This window comes from Astyanax mexicanus, chromosome 16 (assembly GCF_023375975.1).
Source record: "Astyanax mexicanus isolate ESR-SI-001 chromosome 16, AstMex3_surface, whole genome shotgun sequence".
Taxonomy (NCBI): Eukaryota; Metazoa; Chordata; class Actinopteri; order Characiformes; family Acestrorhamphidae; genus Astyanax; species Astyanax mexicanus.
Window position 1 is genome coordinate 38,484,881 of NC_064423.1, and position 19,806 is coordinate 38,504,686.

The 19,806-nt window shown below is 35.8% G+C and overlaps 1 protein-coding gene across 1 annotated transcript in view; it reads right to left on the reverse strand.

Annotated features, from left to right (window-relative positions):
* ap1g1 (adaptor related protein complex 1 subunit gamma 1) overlaps window positions 1–19,335 on the reverse strand; it is a 48,141-nt gene extending 28,806 nt beyond the window's left edge. The window contains exons 1-3 of the mRNA XM_022670090.2: window positions 19,197–19,335; window positions 597–800; window positions 351–475 (exon numbers count right to left, since the gene is read on the reverse strand). Coding sequence (XP_022525811.1) covers window positions 351–475; window positions 597–797 — 326 coding nt within the window. The 5' untranslated portion in view covers window positions 798–800; window positions 19,197–19,335. The remainder of the gene's footprint in view (window positions 1–350; window positions 476–596; window positions 801–19,196) is intronic.
* Window positions 19,336–19,806: the final 471 nt, after the last annotated feature.

Consider the following 19,806-nt stretch of genomic DNA (forward strand, 5'->3'; position numbering starts at 1 on the left):
TTATAGTACATTTAAAATCTTATCGTCTAGTCTGAATTACATAACAGACCACTCATCTCCCAGGTGTGTGTGTGTGTGTGCTGATATTTGCTGTATTTTTTAGACTATTGATGTGTAATAAGGAGTGTAATGCTTAATGATGACTAAAGGAAAAGACAAAGGAAGATAAGCACCCAGAAAGCTCTGAGGTTTTACAGCATAAACGAATGTAAATCACTATGTGTTGTAACTGATTATTAATGGTTTATAAAGTATTTCTAAACGAATTAATAGCACTAAAACTTTTTTTAGCCGTATTTTAAAAGTGGTGGCCAATTATTAAATCAGTGTCATTGTTGCCATTTTCTTACTTCTTAATGCAGTTCGTCATTAGTAGATGTACATCCTGCCTCTCATCCAGCAGCAGCATTGCCCCCAAGTAGCCTATTCGCTTGTCGGTGAATTTCTGTGATGCGATCAGCTTTAGGCACTCCAGCTAAAAAATGAGATTTGACACATCACAAATGGCAGAACTCAACGAGACAGCACATAAGATGCCCTCTGGCAGTCCCACTAGAATAGACAGCATTGACTATTCAGTGAACAGTTTGATTTACCTGCCCAAAATGTGCTGGGTATCCCAACATGTGCATATAAAGCAGCTTCGCCACATTTCTACAGCGGTACGTGTTGTCTTCTTCTCTGAAGGATGACCTGATGGCAGCACACTCTTTCTGGATCATCTCCCGCTCCTCTGCCTGGGTCCGAGCCGTCCGGATGGTCCGGATCAGCTCCCGCAGTCTGATCGGAGCTGGCATCCTCTGCAAAATAGCACAATGTCAGCCAAGACGCCACTGAAGTAGTAGCACTGGGCACATTTACAAAGATAAATGAGGGCCAACTTTACAGCGTCAGCAGTCAGACTGCAGCTGCAAAGACCAGCCTAAAAAAAAAACTGGAAACAAATTAAAATGTATAAATAAATAAAATGCTACGTGGCCATGACACATATACAGCTCTGTTTTTTTTTTTAAAAAGGGGCCTTTTTTAAGTAATGGTTTCCTTTGATTTTACCAAATTGAAAACCTCTGGAATATAATAATCAAGAGGAAGATGGATGATCACAAACCATCAAACCACCAAACTGAACTGCTTAATTTTTTTCACCAGGAATAAAGCAGCATAAAGTTATCCAAAAGCAGTGTGTAAGACTGGTGGAGGAGAACATGATGCCAAGATGAATGAAAACTGCAATTAAAAAACAGGGTTATTCCACTAAATATTGGATTTCTTAAAACTTTATGAACATGAACTTGTTTTCATTATTCGAGGTCTAAAAGCTGTGCGTCTTTTTTTGTTATTTCAGCCATTTCTCCTTTTCTGCAAATTAATTGACCATTTAAGTGACAATATTTCTATTTAGAATTTGGGTGAAATGTTGTTTGTAGTTTATAGAATAAAACAATGTTCATTTTATTGAAATATAAACTTATAAATAGCAAAATCAGAGAAACTGATTCAGAAACTTAAGCAATCTCCTAACTTTCCAAAGCTGTTTTTATTATTATTATTATTATTATCATTATTATTATTATTATTAAGTACAGTGAGAGATAAAGCATAAACAAAGAAAAATACGATAAGAAAACAATGACTGAAAAAATTATTTCACAAATATGCTAAACAAAATGAAAATAAATGTATTATTGCATACAATATATGGCACCTAACTGAGATATTAAATAATATAATACAAGAATATACAAGAATGTTATCAGATTGGTAACAGAAGCAATGACCTAGAATGTCATGGTACTAATAATAATACACTTCATATATCTCCATATATTCAGGATTAAAGTAAAATAAATGATACTGGACAAATATAATCTGTCTCTAGTAGATATTTAATGGGAAAATGAGAACGGTGGGAATTTATTATTTTACTAAAGACAGTAAAAAAAAAAGAAGTAGTACCCTGATGTAATAATTAGGGGTGGTTGATCTGGCACGATATTTCAGGGTATAATATTGTTCACGATATTCAAAAATTTTGGAGATATTATTCTGTATGATACAATATGGCACACCCTTAGCATTAAACAATAGTCATTTTAAAACTAATTTTTGGCACTGATTTAATTACCGTATTCTAAAATAAAATAAAAAATACTCTTAAAGTATATAAACACTTTTAAATATCCAAAATAAATCCAATATGAATCAAATAAGAGAGCTGTTTTATATATAAAGTTGACACACCAGCTCATTCATTGTTTCCGGGCTCTTCCTTGTTAATATGTTATTAAAGTCATAACCACATATTGTATGAGGAGTCTATTATGTAAATCATTGTGAAAGATCTAATAAATAGTCAATCTTATTCTGTCTAAACTGAGGCATTTTCACAGGACTGTCTTTAAAACATCAATTCCAGAATGAACCAAGAGATAGCTGGAGTCATCCATCAGACTGTTACCACCACACTATCAATTCAATATCAATTAAACCCAATTTCTGCCTGTAACTACTGTCACCTTACAGATCTAGAAACCACAGGAGCTCTGACTCTCCTTCTCTCTTTCTATCAAATTCTGAAACACAGCAGATCTCCCTCTTCACATTCCAGAGTGAGCCGCGAACACCAACATCAGCCCACAACTGTTATAAACAAACGCTACACTGAAAACTAGCAGAAATATCTTTCATAGCAACTACAAAACACAAAACAAAGATGGCATTTTCTACCATAGAACACAGAACAGCTTTCTTTTTAGAATTAGAGTTTGCTTTTAAATGCATGGTTGTGTAAAACACACTAAGGTTAAAAAAAATAAGGCTTGCTTAAAAAAAAAAACACACCAGCTGTAAAACAACAAATGCATCAAGATAAGTGTTACTCAAACTGGTCCGATGCAAAAAAAAATAGTATTTAACAACTGAAACATGATCCAAGTTTAACAAGGTCCAAGAGAGAAATTATGACAACTGCAATTTCTGCTTCTACAAATCAAATTTTAACAGCTCTGACGTAGAGATGCACAAATTCTGGGCCTATGAAGATATTACACATATTTTTTGCCAATTCCAATATACACATTTATAAATAACAGAGAGAATACGCACTCGAGAATAACTTTATATAAAGTTGTACAGGTAGTGTCCACCAGTAGTAATAGTGTGGGTCAGCCTTGCTTGGTTCTTTTCCAGCATACAATAAATACATTAGCATGTATCTCTCAGAATGTTTGGCCATACCAGCCAAAGCTGATGTCTCTTAAAAATATATAATAATAATAACAATAATAATAATAATCAATTAGCGGCAATTTTGAAAGAGCTTTATAAAAGTGATGTTATTCTACCAAGAGTACAGGTAGGCGATATGGCCCACTATTTTTTTTTTTTTCCATTCTCTCCCCAATTTACACGGCCAATTACCCAACCCACTCACTAGGACTCCACCTATCACTAGTAATTCCCCAACTATATTATTGTGAATATCATTCACAATATTTAAAAAAAGGTGGTCGATATTATAGCAAACAATACAAACCCACACTTCTAACCCAGATTATGTTTGAAAAGTTGAGAACTGTAGTTAAAAAGCTTTCTAAAAATGACTCCGGTTCACCCATGTTCCTAATCCGGAGTCACAAGCCTCAGCACCCCAGTTTCTGAGTATAATACAGCAAACAGCCCAAGCCACATGTCCCAACACACCGGTTACTGGGTATAACACAGACAGTAATTTTAGCAGTAACTCTCAGCTTGTCGTCTCTATTCAGTTTTAATCCTACATTTCTTCGGTTTAACAAATAAGCAGCTAAACATTCAGACTTTTGGATCTCCATGTTTGCAGTAGCTCTTATATCAGTGCCATTAGCAGCACCACAGTTTCTCAAGGTAACCAGAAAAACATATTGTGGTCTAAAACCTAGCAGATAGCTCTGTTTTTAGATTAGCAGGAATTGATGCACAAGTGCAAAGCCGGCATTTATTTAAACCACTTCTAATAATAATAATAATAATAATAATAATAATAATAATAATAATAATAAAAAATCCCACAACATCTTAAGAACTGCACCTTTAAATGTTGATAGATGTACATGCATGTGGTTTCCCCACAGAACCTGATTAAATTCTTTAATTCAATACTACAAAAAGCCAGACCTAAATTACTCACAACCGCATTTAGTCAAAAACAGGTTCTTCCATCAACCAAATGCAATTTTCACGCTCAGCGTGCCACAGCAAGCCCCTGATCTGTACCCAGAAACATCTCTGCAGAGTTCTGAATATCATTAAACATCTCAATAGGGGCGCAGCAATTTTTGCCCGACTAATGCCTTACACACACACAACTACACTTGTGCTGAAATATGTGGGAAGAAAGTACAAGGCGATAGATTATTACGATAAACAACTGTGATGGATAACAGTGAAACCGCATGTGAAATTCCATTCCTCCTTCATGAGCCTGCAGAGGCGAGCACTAGGGTTTCAGCATGCTGGAGTCTGATTAAAAATTAAAGAAGCACATGCGTAGTGGTAAGATTACATTCTCATCTATTTACACTCAGCTGGGTAGACTGGGTAATAATCAGCGGCCTGCTCCTCAAACATTCGATACCAAACAGGCCTGGGTTCTCCAGAGACCCGAGGAATTCCTGCTGCACAAGGACACACGGCCCGACAGGCCGATTCCTCATCAGTCTAAGGTCTGAAAATCAATGATGTGTGATGACACACTATGCAGCAGTTTCCCAGACCTGGATTAAGCATAGTCTTTGACTACACAGCATTTTTAAAGGAGGTATTTTGTTTAAAAGAACATAGAAGTTTGAGCCTGACCCTATACGTCCAAATATCTGTGAAAGTACCTTATAATAAAAGCAGCAATTCAGCCATTTTTGGTGACACAGCTTGTCTAATTCCTGCAGTAATGTCAATAGAATTGCACTCAAAAGCAGATAGTAAATATGAACCATTTATCACTACACTTAAACTAACAGCAGACCTGCACTAAAAAAGGTATTAGACTTAAAGGTCTCATTCCACAATCTTTTCATTTTAAAATGTCGAGTCGTGGTCTCCAGTATGAATGAATGCACTGTGAGCTGTTTTTTGTGAAAAAAAGTGCACCGGTGATCCAGTATAACGCTGCTTTAGTCCGGTGGAGGATTTCGGCTCCTGCTCATGAATATTCATACGTGCAAACATATCGCCATTGATTGGCTAACGAGATGGACAACAGGAACATTTTAACATAAAGACATTTTTACACTAATAATAGTCTTTGCAATATCATGTTAATTTACATATTTTTATATTACATATATTAAATCTTGGGACGGCATGAATATTAGTCAACCAAAAATATTTGGCCAAAACTAGCAAAGAAAAAAAATGGTGACTGTTGGTTTGTATGCTGTAATGTTCAAAATTCAATTAAATGATGATAAATGAGCAGGTATCCCAAAACATGTACATTGAGGCAAAGGATATTGTGCAAGCATAAATACAAAAGTAGACCGCATCAGACCAGAAAGGGCGACCCGTCTAAACAGCAGCTTTTATGCCCTTTTTGAAGGTGTAATGAGAACTGTGCCCACAGTCAGCAGCTCATTTACCTGCCGCCTATTTGCAAGGTGTGTACTACTCTGTCTCACAGCCAGAAAACTAAAGCAGAGATTAGACTCCTGCCCAAATCCCATTTCAGCCCTTGGCCCAACCTCTTAGCCCAACCCCTCTGTTTTACGCATTCACACTTAGGGTTGAGAGTCCTGAGTCTTGTTAGGCTGGTGTTAAGCCTACACGGCCCTTGAAATGGCAATTTTTGAAAAGCACACTTCAAACTAAGGGTTCAGATAATCACTGGCAAGATAACAGCAAAAGTGACCAAAAGTTACAATAAGAACCATATTGCTATAGTTTAATGTGCAATCCCAATGTCCCTTACACTGTACCAAAATTTATTAATGCATAGACCAATAGAAACTCTTCAAAATTACCTAAAATAAACTCTTTTTACACTGAGAGTTTCCAAGGTTTTTTTTTTGTTTGTTTTGGAGATAAGTGTTTTTCATTGGACAGCGACGATATGCATGCACTAAATATTCTGCAATATTATTTGCTGCATTATATTATTTTATGCTGTATTATTTATTTTGCCACATTATGATTTTACTGTTATACCATTATACTATATTCCTGAAATGAATGAATTATTTTAGTTTTCCTATATCGCCAAGTATATCGTTATCGCAAAAATACCCTGAAATATCATGATATTATTTTAGAGCCATATCGCCCACCCCTACCCCTTAATATTTCTTCATTTGAGTTATTTTCTACATCGTAGATTAATATTAAAGACATTACAAAAATTTTAGGGAACATGGAATTAATGCAGTAAACTGATCTAAACCTCAAACTGAGATGGTGAGTTGGGATGAGCTGGAGCTATTGTTCAGCACCTCCTGGAACTCCAGGAACAAGACGCTGAGAAACCTATTCCAGGTGACTCCCCCTCATGAAGACGCTGAGATTAAAATAAAATAAATAAATTAAATTAACAAATTCTGCATGTGTTCCTGTATAGCTTTCATATAGTCTTTAATATTAAATTTACAAGAAGGGAACACACATTAAAAGAGCAGAGGTATGTCCAAATTTTGATTGGTACTGTATATAAATCTTGCAAAACAAATAGCAAACCTCTCAATGTCTTTCATGTAGACCTAAATGGTATCTTAAAATTACCATAACGTAATTTATTGCAATAATTCCTAAGACAATCTATCGTCCAAACAAAAAAAAGCCACCATGGCAGGCCTAGGCCTAGCCGCCAGATAAGCATCACATTATTTGAATGTGTGTGTACACACACTCACACACAGAGCTGAAGGGACAGGAAATGACTCAGAGCTAGCAGTGCTGAAAGGATTATATTTAACGTGTCTATCTGCTCTTGCCTTCGACTTCAGAAAGCACAGCTCCACAATAGCCTAGACAGAGTGACCTCTTCTTCTGCATGCTCCATTCACACATAGGGACAGAACCAGTTCAAACACTGGAGCTGGCACCAGAACAGGCCCTGAGAACCTCGAGAGTCTGGAGAGACCTTTGTTTATCACACCAACAGGCCAAAAGAGAGAGAGCATGCATTAATCACAACTGTCACACCAGGGGATCCATCACAGACAACAGCAGAAAACATGCCCAGAAAGTTTATTTCCCCTGCCCACCTCCAGCAGGAGACTCGCCGTCACAGATAAACACCGCACCTCTATCTGTTAACGCGCAGCACATAATTAAGCTGCTACAGCAGCAGAGAAACTACAGTAATTACTTGCTGAACAAAGACATTCCCTGCATCTTACTCTCCTCTCAGCAAAACAGCTGATAATGCTGGGTGGAAAAGGAGCTGGCTCAAAAGGACCGTCTGGAAGAAATCACCACTGACAAAATACACCGTTCTCTCAGACAGCACAGCAGAGGATGACGTTCTAGAGGCTGCCAAACATTCAACCTGTAACCTATAACTTCCTGAGCCACTAAACCCTAAACCATATTTTTTCCCATTGATAGCTAAAATGTATTAATTTGAAGTCCTGCTTAAAGTTTTTATAAAAAATTCCTATCCTTTAAAAAATGCTTTGAGTGGTCATTTCCACCTCTGCAGCATCCTCACAGGTTCAAATGTGCTATTGGTGTGGATGATGTTTCTGTGTACTTTGGTATACGGATACTCCCAACATGCCTCTAAACCCATACATCACCCAGTGTCCCTCCCAATCTATTTTTTTTAATTTGACCTATTGGTGGAATCAGAGGGTTTGGCAAAAATCAGGGGGTTTAGTGCACCTTTAACATACCAAAAGCCCCATTTATCTCTAAACAAATCAATACAATGCAACATCTACCAACTTTGACTTGAGGAGCACAGAGAAAAGGAGTTTCTACTAAAGTTAAAACGATTTCTCCAATCGTTTAATTCCACTATCTCAATTACAATCAATGAGGAATTTTCTCTGTCTGTAAGGATCATTTATTTGATTGTGAAGCACAAAGCACAGTATTTAGCACAATGTACCTTGCACAATCTAGTCTTCACAGCTTAATAACTCAATAATGCCTCAACATATCAGCATTATATATATCTATATATATCTATATATATCTATATATATCTATATATATCTATATATATATATATATATGGCTAGAAAGATCAAGAAAGAAATCCTACCTTTTCTAAAAAACAGCACCATCACTCTCTGGTGAAGACTTATAATTAATCCAGTAACTTTGTGACTGGTTCACTGCTTTATTTCTCAGATTTTCAGCAAAAAACCCATTCTAAAGTATAATCCAGTGTCTGAGGAGAGCTCTGGGTCATCTCTGAGTTTCCCCACGGTTGTGTTTACACCAGCTCTGAGCCTGATATTAACGCACAGACTTGTAATCAATGCTTTAATTGATTCATTCAGTGAGTCAACACAGGCACAAAGCATTATTACGCTTTAATATTATTATATTATCTTTATCAGTGTAATAAAACTGTATTAAAATGACAATATTGTCTAAAGCAGTTATTTTTGGGACCTTATATAAAGAAAGAAAAAAATATATGTTGCCATGACAGCCTATGCATATTGAACTAAAGCAGGTCAAATGTTCCACACACTAGAAACTATTCAAATTTTACCTATCCACACAGCATTTGTACAACTTTCTATTACATGGCGAAAAATCTTTCAGACAGAAACCTTTCAGTCTCAAAGCAAGGCGCACAAAAAATAGCGCAAAAAATAAGCTGTTCAATACACAGCTGATGACCGCCATGGCATTTTAAAAGGAAATGTCAAGTTGGTTTGTGTGGAACAGCAGAGAAAGGGAATCCGTGTATCATTCGTTCATTTGATATTCAATTGAGAATCAAAATCGGAAAATTAAAAAACCAATTCGTTTTTTCGTTTTTGAATATAATACCAAAAAACGAATAACGGCTTGTATTTTGTATTTTTATTTGGTTATCCAAACAAAAATTGGAAATTTAAAAAACGGACCAGGAGCCGAATTTGATTTTGATTTTGAACTTGACCCATTTGTGTGCCCCGGAAGTTACTGATTTGTTTATTCTTGGTGGGTTTCTGTTGCGCGGGAGTTCACTGCAGTGTTATCTACACAGTCTGTATTGCTGTAGGCTTTGGATGGAGTTGAGGATGGAGAGTTTTATCTTGTTCAGAGGAACTAAACGCGTTGCAGTGAAAGAAGACGATATGACAACAGAAAATACATGTCTTTTTCGCTTAAGGTCGTGTTGAACACAGAACCTTCTAACACTCATTGCAGAACATCGCTGGATCCCCATTTGCTGCAACGTGCACGAAATCTCTTCATGCGTCTTACCACCTTCAAAAAGATCTTTAATTAGGCCAGAATGTGGTTCCAGTCCGGCCATGCTGCCTACAGCAATACAGACTGTGTAGATAACACTGCAGTGAACTCCCGCGCAACAGAAACCCACCAAGAATAAACAAATCAGTAACTTCCGGGGCACACAAATGGGTCAAGTTCAAAATCAAAATCAAATTCGGCTCCTGGTCCGTTTTTTAAATTTCCAATTTTTGTTTGGATAACCAAATAAAAATACAAAATACAAGCCGTTATTCGTTTTTTGGTATTATATTCAAAAACGAAAAAACGAAAAAACGAATTGGTTTTTTAATTTTCCGATTTTGATTCTCAATTGAATATCAAATGAACGAATGATACACGGATTAAAGGGAACCTTGGCATGAATAAGGCTCAGCTGCAGTGATAAAGTAAGAATTCAGTGATTAAAGCAGAACAGGAGGTCACAGCATTCCACATTCCTCAAAACCAGGAGCCGAGTTTTCCCCTCAACCACCGCTGAGGCCTACAATCAGGAAAAAAAAAGCCTCAGCTTGTAAACATCCTGAGGGCAAAGGTAGAAACCTCTTGATCAGACAGCATACCACTGAGATATGACTCAACACTCTCACCAAATACATGGTGAAGGAGTCCGGGACACCCAAACACACCCAGTCAGAGACTAGAGCTGCACAATATACTATATATATATATATTTTTAGCATTGTCTTCACAATGAGCCCATGAACAGCATTAATTTAATAAAACAAAGTCAAAATTTTCAAGCCTTTTTTAGCTGCATGATATGACAAAAATCAAACTTTTCTCTCATACAGTAACCAGATCTAGTATTGCTATCTCACAACCATCCTAAAGCTTAGTCAGCAAATCCAAAAATAAATATATTAACATTACTGTGTTTATTTGTGCATTTTTCTAATCCTGCACTAAGCATTATAAAAAAGTAGTCATATGTGAACCACTTTAAAGCGTTAAACTGTTTGTAAATGGTTTAACTGTGTCAATTTTGCCTTCCCTGAAGAGCTTAAATTGCATCCTAGGACAGTGTCTCTACATAATATTGTTTATTTTACACAAATTTTGGATTCAAAAAATTCCGTCATGTTGGATGACCAAAATCTGATGAATATTCTTGTATTTATTTTTTTTTATTTCACAATGTAAAAACTGTAGATTTCCTCAATGTATTTTTCTTTTCCACCCAATATCATGCAGCCCTTTTAGACACTGCAAAATTGGAAATAAAAAAAGAGAATTTAAGTTTATAGAGCATTTATAGAATTTCGAACAGGATTAGTTTCAGTAATTGGTGAAGTAATGTGATTACTACAAGAATTTCTCAGTAACTTTGCTTTTTTTTACCTCCCATCCAATATGAAGTTTCACACATTGTGCATAAACACTTTTTTTACAGTTATTTTTGATTGTTAAAATAATAATAAAGTAGTTCCTGTGTCAGACAGACAGCCTTTTCTTTGGTACAAGTTGCTTGAGTTGCTCAGTATTTCAGTTATTCTCCATGTTGATTCCATGTTGCATAGAGGTGGGGGTGGAATCACATGACCACACACAGTATTATAAGAATTTAAAATACCCTGGACCATTAAAGTCAGATACTGTATGATATAAAACACTCACAGCTAAACTCCTCAGAAGCTCCATGCTCCTGCCAGCTTTAAGTTAGTTATAGTGTTCTAGATCTAGATCAGAGTTTGGGGTTTTATATAAGGCATTAGTAGGGAGTAAATTGAGTAGCTACTCCCATCTCAGTCATTTATGGGAGATCTTACATATATGTGAATGTCACAATTTACAGGCAGATTACAACAACTTTTCCAATCAAATCAATAAGCTAACTTAAATCAAACCAAATCAAATAAATGGTGTGCTGTAGAAATGAAAGTTGTTTCCCAACCCCCAAAAAAGCAGCAGTAAGAAACAGGGAGCTTCAAGTCTATTCTCACTAAAGTAAGCTTTATACGCTCTTGCCGCCAGTCTTAAGACAAAAAGAGTACCGTTCCACGACTCTACTGCAGGTTTCTGGTCCCAGGCATTTTCAACTCCAGGCTTTAGGTTATTTGGTCAAAGTGGTTTAAAAAAAAAAAGGAAGCAGGGGCTCCCAATGTTGCAGCTGTTAGAGTTAATACCTGCTGTTAAGAACATGCTAAAGCCTAAAGATTAATCTGTGAAATACCCGTTTATTTTCAGTTGCTTAAACCCAAGAGGTAAGAACAGTGAGAGATGAACAAATTGTAAAATTAGTGTATGTGTATAGTCTATACACACAGCAGCAAGAGGGAGATAAAGTCCCATCAAGAAAAAGGAGCAGGAGGATGGATAGGGACAAACAAGACTACAGTTACAATAAATAAATAAAATTATATATATATATATATATATATATATATATATATATATATATATATATATATATATATATATATATATATAATATCTGGTAGACGTGTTACGTAAAATAAGTTCAGTGGAAATTTTTTGTAGCAAAATGTTTAATTTGCCTTGTGCAACATCATACATCCTGCGAAGTGAGAATTGCTCATGCACGCATTGATGATGCTAATACGATACACTATACAGACCTAATCTGGATCCTATTATCAATTAGGGCTGTGAAACAAAGTGCTGAAAATCCTTTGAGAGGTTTTATCATATTAAAAGTTCTCATTTCATGTTTTTTTTTTGTTATTTTGATCTGTTTTTGGTGAAAAAGTGCTGCAGTGCTTCTGTTTCAGACCGTTTTAGTTCGATGCAGGAGTAGGCGGGGAATTTCTGTATACATTATCTGTAGCATTACTCACTGACATTTTTTACAGGAGACACTACATGAATTGACAAATCATTTTTTCAGAAGTCTGTAGGTATTGTTATTTTTATATTGTGTGTGTTGACGCTGAATTATATTTGGGATGCACAAGCAGATAGGAATTGTACCTTTATGTTGTGTTGGGAATAATGCTAAGCAGTGGTGGTTAATATTTTCCTTCCAAAAATAAAATCTGACAAAGGGTTATAGCTACCACAATTGGCGGACATTGTCTGTGCTACTATAAAAATTAACTGATTTAAGTTACATTTTATTTATTTTTATTAGTTTCAAAGTTAAAGTTATACCGGGATGTCTTGGCTCTCTGCAAGTTTTAAAAAATGTACATCAGCGTCAACCTCTGCCGATTTATACATGTAATATTGTATATCGGCGCAGTTTTGCCACATCAGTGGATCCCTAAATTATACTGTATTGACTGAAATTAAACTATACATTGTTATGCAAAATATTGGCCATATTGTCCAGCACTACCAACAAGAAAAACAAATCACATCTAGCCACTCTGTAATAATGGATACATTTCCAACATATCATACAATAAATGAACATGACCTTAATAATATTTGATAATGATATCGTCTATTGTGTAAATTTGTATGTTTGTTCACATAAATAAAAGTAAATAGTATTTTGGCCAGTGATGGAATAATCAATCAGTGCTTTAATAACTGACTCCATACACAGAGTGGGAACAGTATATTTGCAAAAAGTAGCCTATATTTCCAAAACTATAATTAATCACATATTTTGTTGTCTTTAAAAGGGGTTAAATGCTTCGTCATGCTATTCTTTCATTATTATAGCAGTGCCGTTTAATGGTATTAAAATGACAATATTGTGTAGTGCAATCATTTCTGAGATGATATATCTACAAAAAAGTCTAAAAGCGCCACACCTAGACTATAGCCAAGTAATTATACATCCACTCTTCTTTTAAACCCGAACAAAGTTATAAATGTCACAAGTCATCTCCATAAAACACAGGTGAGTATCTCAGTTAGGATCCTCAACATTCAGCCTGATTCATATTGGCCTGGGAAAGATGGGAATTAGTGGAGCAGCGATGCATCATTGCTCTGATCTGGATTTTTACCATTCACCAAAGCGGTTCACCTTCACCCCGAGAGAATTGGCTCGATCAGATGGAGGACGAGCCTAGCAACCAGACGAGGAACAAAAACAACCAAAGTCTCCACAGGGAACGAACCTAGTGACACATTCAGTACCGACCCATTCAACACCGATGTAGGCCAAGCAGGAACACCACCACAAAATCAATTCAAGAGGAGACCTGAGCTACGACTACAGGATTGTAGTCAAAAACATCTTTATGTTTAAAAACATGCTGTAAAACATCCTGAAAAACCTTCACGTATACCTTTCTGTAACACACGTAATACTAAATTATAAGTAAACACTACATTAGCACTTCTGTTCATCTGTGTGTTTAATGTAACTAAGGGTGCATGCCAATTAATCAATTGTTAATACTAATTACATTTTGAGTGTGAAGTATACATTAGGGCTGCCAATATAGTATTTCAGCATAGTCATCACAATGTGAGCATTCGCAACAGTGACACGTCACATGAGCCAAATTACATCAAACACATCAGCGGTTCTTTTTGGTTTAAAAATTCACAAAATCTGGTTTAAAAAAAATATATGCGCACTTATGTTTTAACACAACAATATTAAACATCTCAAATGTTGCGCAGCTCAAGCATATAATATAATATAGATAGAATCTGCCCTGTGGTAATTAATCTCACCTGTACCACATTAAGCTGTGAAATATAAACTTTCTTGCATTTTATACACATTTTATCTAGTCTTTAAACCACTTATGTTTACTGTTGTTAAATACAACACCAAATACAAAGGATGTGCAATAGGAGGAGTGATATTGGTTTAAAATAGGCTATATTTGAACAAAACTTAATCTAAATTCTCCCAAAGAGAAAACGAGCTTTGGTAGCAAGTAGCAACAAATGTCATCCTGCATGGTCCCAACTCTAGTAAATGTATTATAACAAATTAACTGTTGTATTTATGTTGTATTAAGATTTTCCTGTATTTTTTCATAAAAGGTCACAGTCGGCTACAAACTGAAAAACACTGGGGAAAAAAAATAGCAAATGAATGAATAAGTATAAGAAAAGTTCTTCGTACAATTGATCAAACTAAACCGTGAGCCCTGTACTGTGACTATAAAGAATACATTTACCATTACACCACTATCAGATATCAATCATGCATACTCAGAATTTTTCGTTTTTTGAAAATGGTTTTGCTAGATGCCACTATTCCACAATGCAATACGAAAGGGAGAAGAAGGAGCTTCTTACATCTTGAAACACGTGAGCAAAAATGGAAGCTAATGATGCAGCAGTGCAGCAGCTACAGAGACTGAAGAACTTGCGCAATGGATTTCATTTACCAGCAGGACTTGGCACACTGCCAAAAGTACAAATTGGTCTTATATAACACTTTAATTTTCTGAGACACTGATCAACAATAAAAGAAAAAAGTGCTTAAAATAGGTCAATCTGTGTGTAACACATCTATATTATAGGAGTTTCACATTTTAAACTGAATTACTGAAATAAAGTAACTTGTTTTAAAATGCACTAGTATGTTGGTACAGCAATGCTTCATCACGTCCTGTTCACACAAAACTGGTCAGTATGTTAAATTGTAATGTACCAACCTGCCAAAGTAACACTATTAAAGATATGTATATAGTATATACTATATGCAGTACTTGTCTTTTGTACACAATTGAGAAACAGACAAAAACTCCAACTACAACATATGATAAAATAGTAGTAGTAGGCGTCTATTCTCCTACAGGACATGCAAATCTAAACAAACATGAACTAAAGCACTGCGAGGAAAGCTGGCAGTTTTTATTACACACAATACTGACTGACCTGAAAGTACACATTCACAGGTGAGGGAAAGAACTTCCTCTACTCATTCCTGCTTACATGAAACGATCCCATAAAGCAGATATCAAAAATACCACAAATACTCTACATTCTCATTGGTGAGCACTGGAAACCCTGCTAATGAACATACCTGGCTTTTTTGAAAGTTGCGTCCATTGCTGACAAATGTGCAAATGCACACACCAATCTGGTCTCATAGTACTGCCAATAGAAGAGACTAAACCAATGCCAGATGTAGGCTACAGGCATATAAATCAACCAGTACTAAGCTGTGGGGCAGTGGAGAATACTTGATCTATGAAATCAGAAAATACATCCCAAACTTAGCTAGTTGTTAAGTGCAATCAAATCCTCACAACAATGTTCCAAAATCTAGAACAAAACTTAAAAAAAAAAAAAAAAACACAAAGAGAAACAGCAGGTCTGTCACAATGACTACTACTATTGTCTGAACAACCCACTGCCTAAACAATACACGATAAATACTAGTAATTTCAAAATAATTTTGTGCCACTGATAAAAGCATAAAAATGCAAATCTACCCTTTTAAGGAACAAATAAAATAAAAACCCGTTTTTAAAAAAAGAAAAAACAAATGTCGACACACCAGCTCACTCATGTTAACAGGCTCTCCTTGCAGACAAAGCCATAATGGGAAAAACTAAGGTCAGCAAAAATGACTAAGGTCATACCAATATATTGTACTACAAGCACACACATCGTTCCGGACATGACTCACTTATTACTTGTCCAAAACATGAACTGTAGTGATGTAAAATAGGGAAGCACCATGATATCGAAATTTCAAGATTTTCAATTGGCCGATGTTGACTATGCTTCTATAAAATAAACTTATGTAAACTAATTTTGAAACCATTTTATTAGCGTTTTAAGACATTGGTTATATCAGGGTGTCTAGTCTCTCTGCAAATTATAAATGTGTATATCGGCATTGAAACCAGCAAATATACATGCAACAGCGAATACTGGCATTAGCATTATATTTAGGTTACTTATAATAAATGCAAAAAAAGTGGCAAAATGTATAAGTATTTAGACTTTAGGCTATTTTATTTTATTTTTTTAAATACATTTTGTTACTTTCAAAGGTGCAAAATGAGCTATACTAGCTCGCTAGCAGGCCTTAGCTTAGCCTTAGACTAGCTCACTAGTTTGCTAGCTAGCTCCCTAGCTAGGCAGCTCACTCATTCCCACCTCTTTAAAGAAACTAGCTAGGCAGCCTAGATAGATAGGTAGGTAACTAGCTAGTTAAATAGGTGAGCTATATACCGATTAATTTAGCGGTAATACAATTGATTGACCTTCTTTCCTCGATTTGACATTTTCTCCTAGTTCTTAAGTTTCCTACTTTTTCAGTCACAGTGAAGTGTGCTTGAGTTAAAGATAAATAACTAACTAGCAAGCAATGCATCAAAGGAGCATAGCCAAGGATAGGATACAGAAAGGGATTAGATACAGTTCAATCAACCTGAATCCTGCTTAATAATGAAGAAAGCTGCAAGTCTGAAACCTTGATTCACATTTATATACATATATACTTACATAAAAAGGTTTATCAAGTATCAAGCTCAGCACAAGCTAGGTTTGTTTACAACTGGTTAGTTAGCTAGGTTAATCGATAAATTAACCTAATCACGAGCTAGGTTTTTCCACACATAATTCTGCATGTGTCCCTGTAAAACTTTAATATAGTCTTAAATATTAAGTTAACACTGTAAAAAAAAGATTTTAATTTGTTTCTTGAGATTGATGTGCTAATTTCCTGTAAATTGCAATGACTTTGAAACCAATAAAACATTAAATAACAAAGAAAGAAGACAAACTTGTAAGGCAACCTAGATAGTTAGACAGGTAGGTAACTAGCTAGTTAACTGGCCAGTTTAGCTAACTCTTTTAGCTAACTACAGTTTAAACAAAATTAATTAGGTAGTTAATACATTTGAGCTTCTTTCCTCAACTTTTCCTCCTAGTTCCCTAGTTTCTAGTTCTTCTTAGAGTGAAGTGTGCTTGACTTACAGATATCTAAACATAACTTACTAGCAAGACATAAAGGGAGAAACCTAACTAGGTTAGATAACGTTAACTAATGTCGTTGTTACCTCAGATGAAAGATCTCTTAAAAAGGAGAAATCTGCATGTTTGAACCCTTTCTTTTTTGTGAAAACTACATGACAAAGATCTTCAATGTGAGTAAACACTTATAACATTGCTATTTTAATGCTCAAAACCTGTTCCGTCACTTTAAATTACTTTAAAAAGGTGCACAATTGGGCCTCCAAAGGCTAGATAGCCTCCAAGCTACGTTGTCCACTCATTCCAACAGCTTAAGCTTTAAAAAGGCAAGTTAGGCAGTGGGGGTGGGCGATATGGCTCTAAAATAATATCACGATATTTCAGGGACTGTTTGGCAATAACAATATACTTGGTGATATAGAAAAACTAAAATAATTCATTAATTTCAGGAATATAGTATAATAGTATAATCATAATGTGGCAAAATAAATAATATAGCATTAGATAATATAATGCCGCAAATAATACAGCAGAAAATTTAGTGCATGCATATGAACTGCAAACTAAAACAATTATACAATAAACACACTTAAAGCTTTGGAGTAAATAATAGACTACTTTTAAGACAGAACAGCCCAATTATCACGATATGAATTTTTAATATCATGATATTTCTGTGTCATGGTATTAGCCAGATAACTAGCTGGTTATATGCGTTGGCTAACTTAGATACTTCAGCTAACTAAGTTACATCTCAAAAACGGATTAATTTAGCGGTTAAAACATTTTCTTGACCTTTTCCTCAACTTGACGTTTCCTCCTAGCTCATAGTTCCCAAGTTCTTGTCAGAGTGAAGTGTTTCATTGCTCTTTTAATGCTAAAAAACTTTTTTTTTTTTTTTTTTTTGCTTTATGTTACCTGGTAAGCTACAAGGCCTCAGCTTAGGCAAGCTCAGTAGTTAGCTAACTAGTTCCCTAGCTCGACTGTTCACTAAAAAGACTACTTAGGCAGCCTAGGCAGTCAGCTACCTAGTAGTAAACTAGGCTAGCTAACCTAACGCTACCTTCTTCAACTTACTGCAGTTTAAAAACGGATTAATTCATTTATTGCCCTTCTTTTCTCAACTTGACGTTTCCTCCTTGTTTCTAGTTCTTGTCAGAGAGAAGTGTGCTTAATAGCAAGCTAGCTAACCTAGATAGCTACCTAGCAAGGCCTCAAGGGACCATAGCTAAAGACTGGATACGAATTAGCCAGCTAACTAACCGAGCAACCTAACTACCTAGGCAGGCTATCTAGCTAACGTTACATTACCCGGATGGCAGCTGCCTTTTATTATGAAGAAAGCTGCAAGTTTTAAAGCTAATTTTACACGAATTTATTTATATATGCATGTTTAAAAGGTTTAAATATACGTAGCAAGCTAAGCACAAGCTAGGTTTGTCAGTATGGACACGCCTGATGCCCAATCAGAGGCTTTCCTAGCAAATCCAGTCCGTGAAGTGACACTCCGCGCCGGAATTTCGTTCTAACTACATCGACGGGTCGGCTGCAGCTGAACTGCAGCATATCCGTTTACGCAGTTAGAACGAAACGCCGGAACTGGATTTTCAATCCACGGATCTGGATTAGCCACGGCCACTCATTGCTCGCTATTTTCACCGATTTATCTCACTAAGCACGCGTTTTAAAGTGTACAAAACTGCACCCTCGCCTACTCAACCTTCTCCGACTCGTGCCGTTAAGTTTGTGACTCGCTAAACGCCGTTCTTGAGTTTTTTAAACCTGTAATAAACGTTACTCGCCTTAGCTGCTCTACTTCCCGAGCCCCCTTACTCAGCCTTTACAGCCGCGGACAGTGTTAAAATAGCGCCGTTTCGAGGCGGCCCGGGAAGCCGCGAGCTCCATTACCGTCCTAACGGGTCTTTTATCGCTGTGGTTCCGAAAGACACCGTACTCACCAGCCGTACTGACACCAGGAAAGCGCTGGAATCGTCTCTGTTTGCGACGGAGGGAGGAACGGACCAGACATTCAAAATGGCGGCGGCCCTAGCCTCAGCACTTCTACTGCAGGCGGAAGGATACAGCGCGGAATCGTCTCCCACCGAACTTCAAGGTGGAAGCAGCGCGCGCGCGCATGCACACATGCACGCGCAGGCAGGAAGGACAGCACACATATATTATACACACAGATACATAGATAATTACAAATATATTACATGTATTTTATTATTTATTCTACCAATAATAATAGTTATAAAATGTTATTGTATCATATTTCAGTATTAAATATATTTTAAATTAATTTAATTTGATATAAGATATTGTGTACAATTATAGAATTAGTAAATTCCTCTAAATTCAAGTTTAAAATATTCACTTTTGCATGGTTATATATATATATATATATATATATATATATATATATATATATATATATATATATATACCCATGCAAAAGTGAATATTTTAAACAAAAAAAACGATTAATTATACAATTATGTATAATTATTTAATAATTATACAATTATTAAAAAAAAGCAATCAATTATACTGATATACTGAATATTT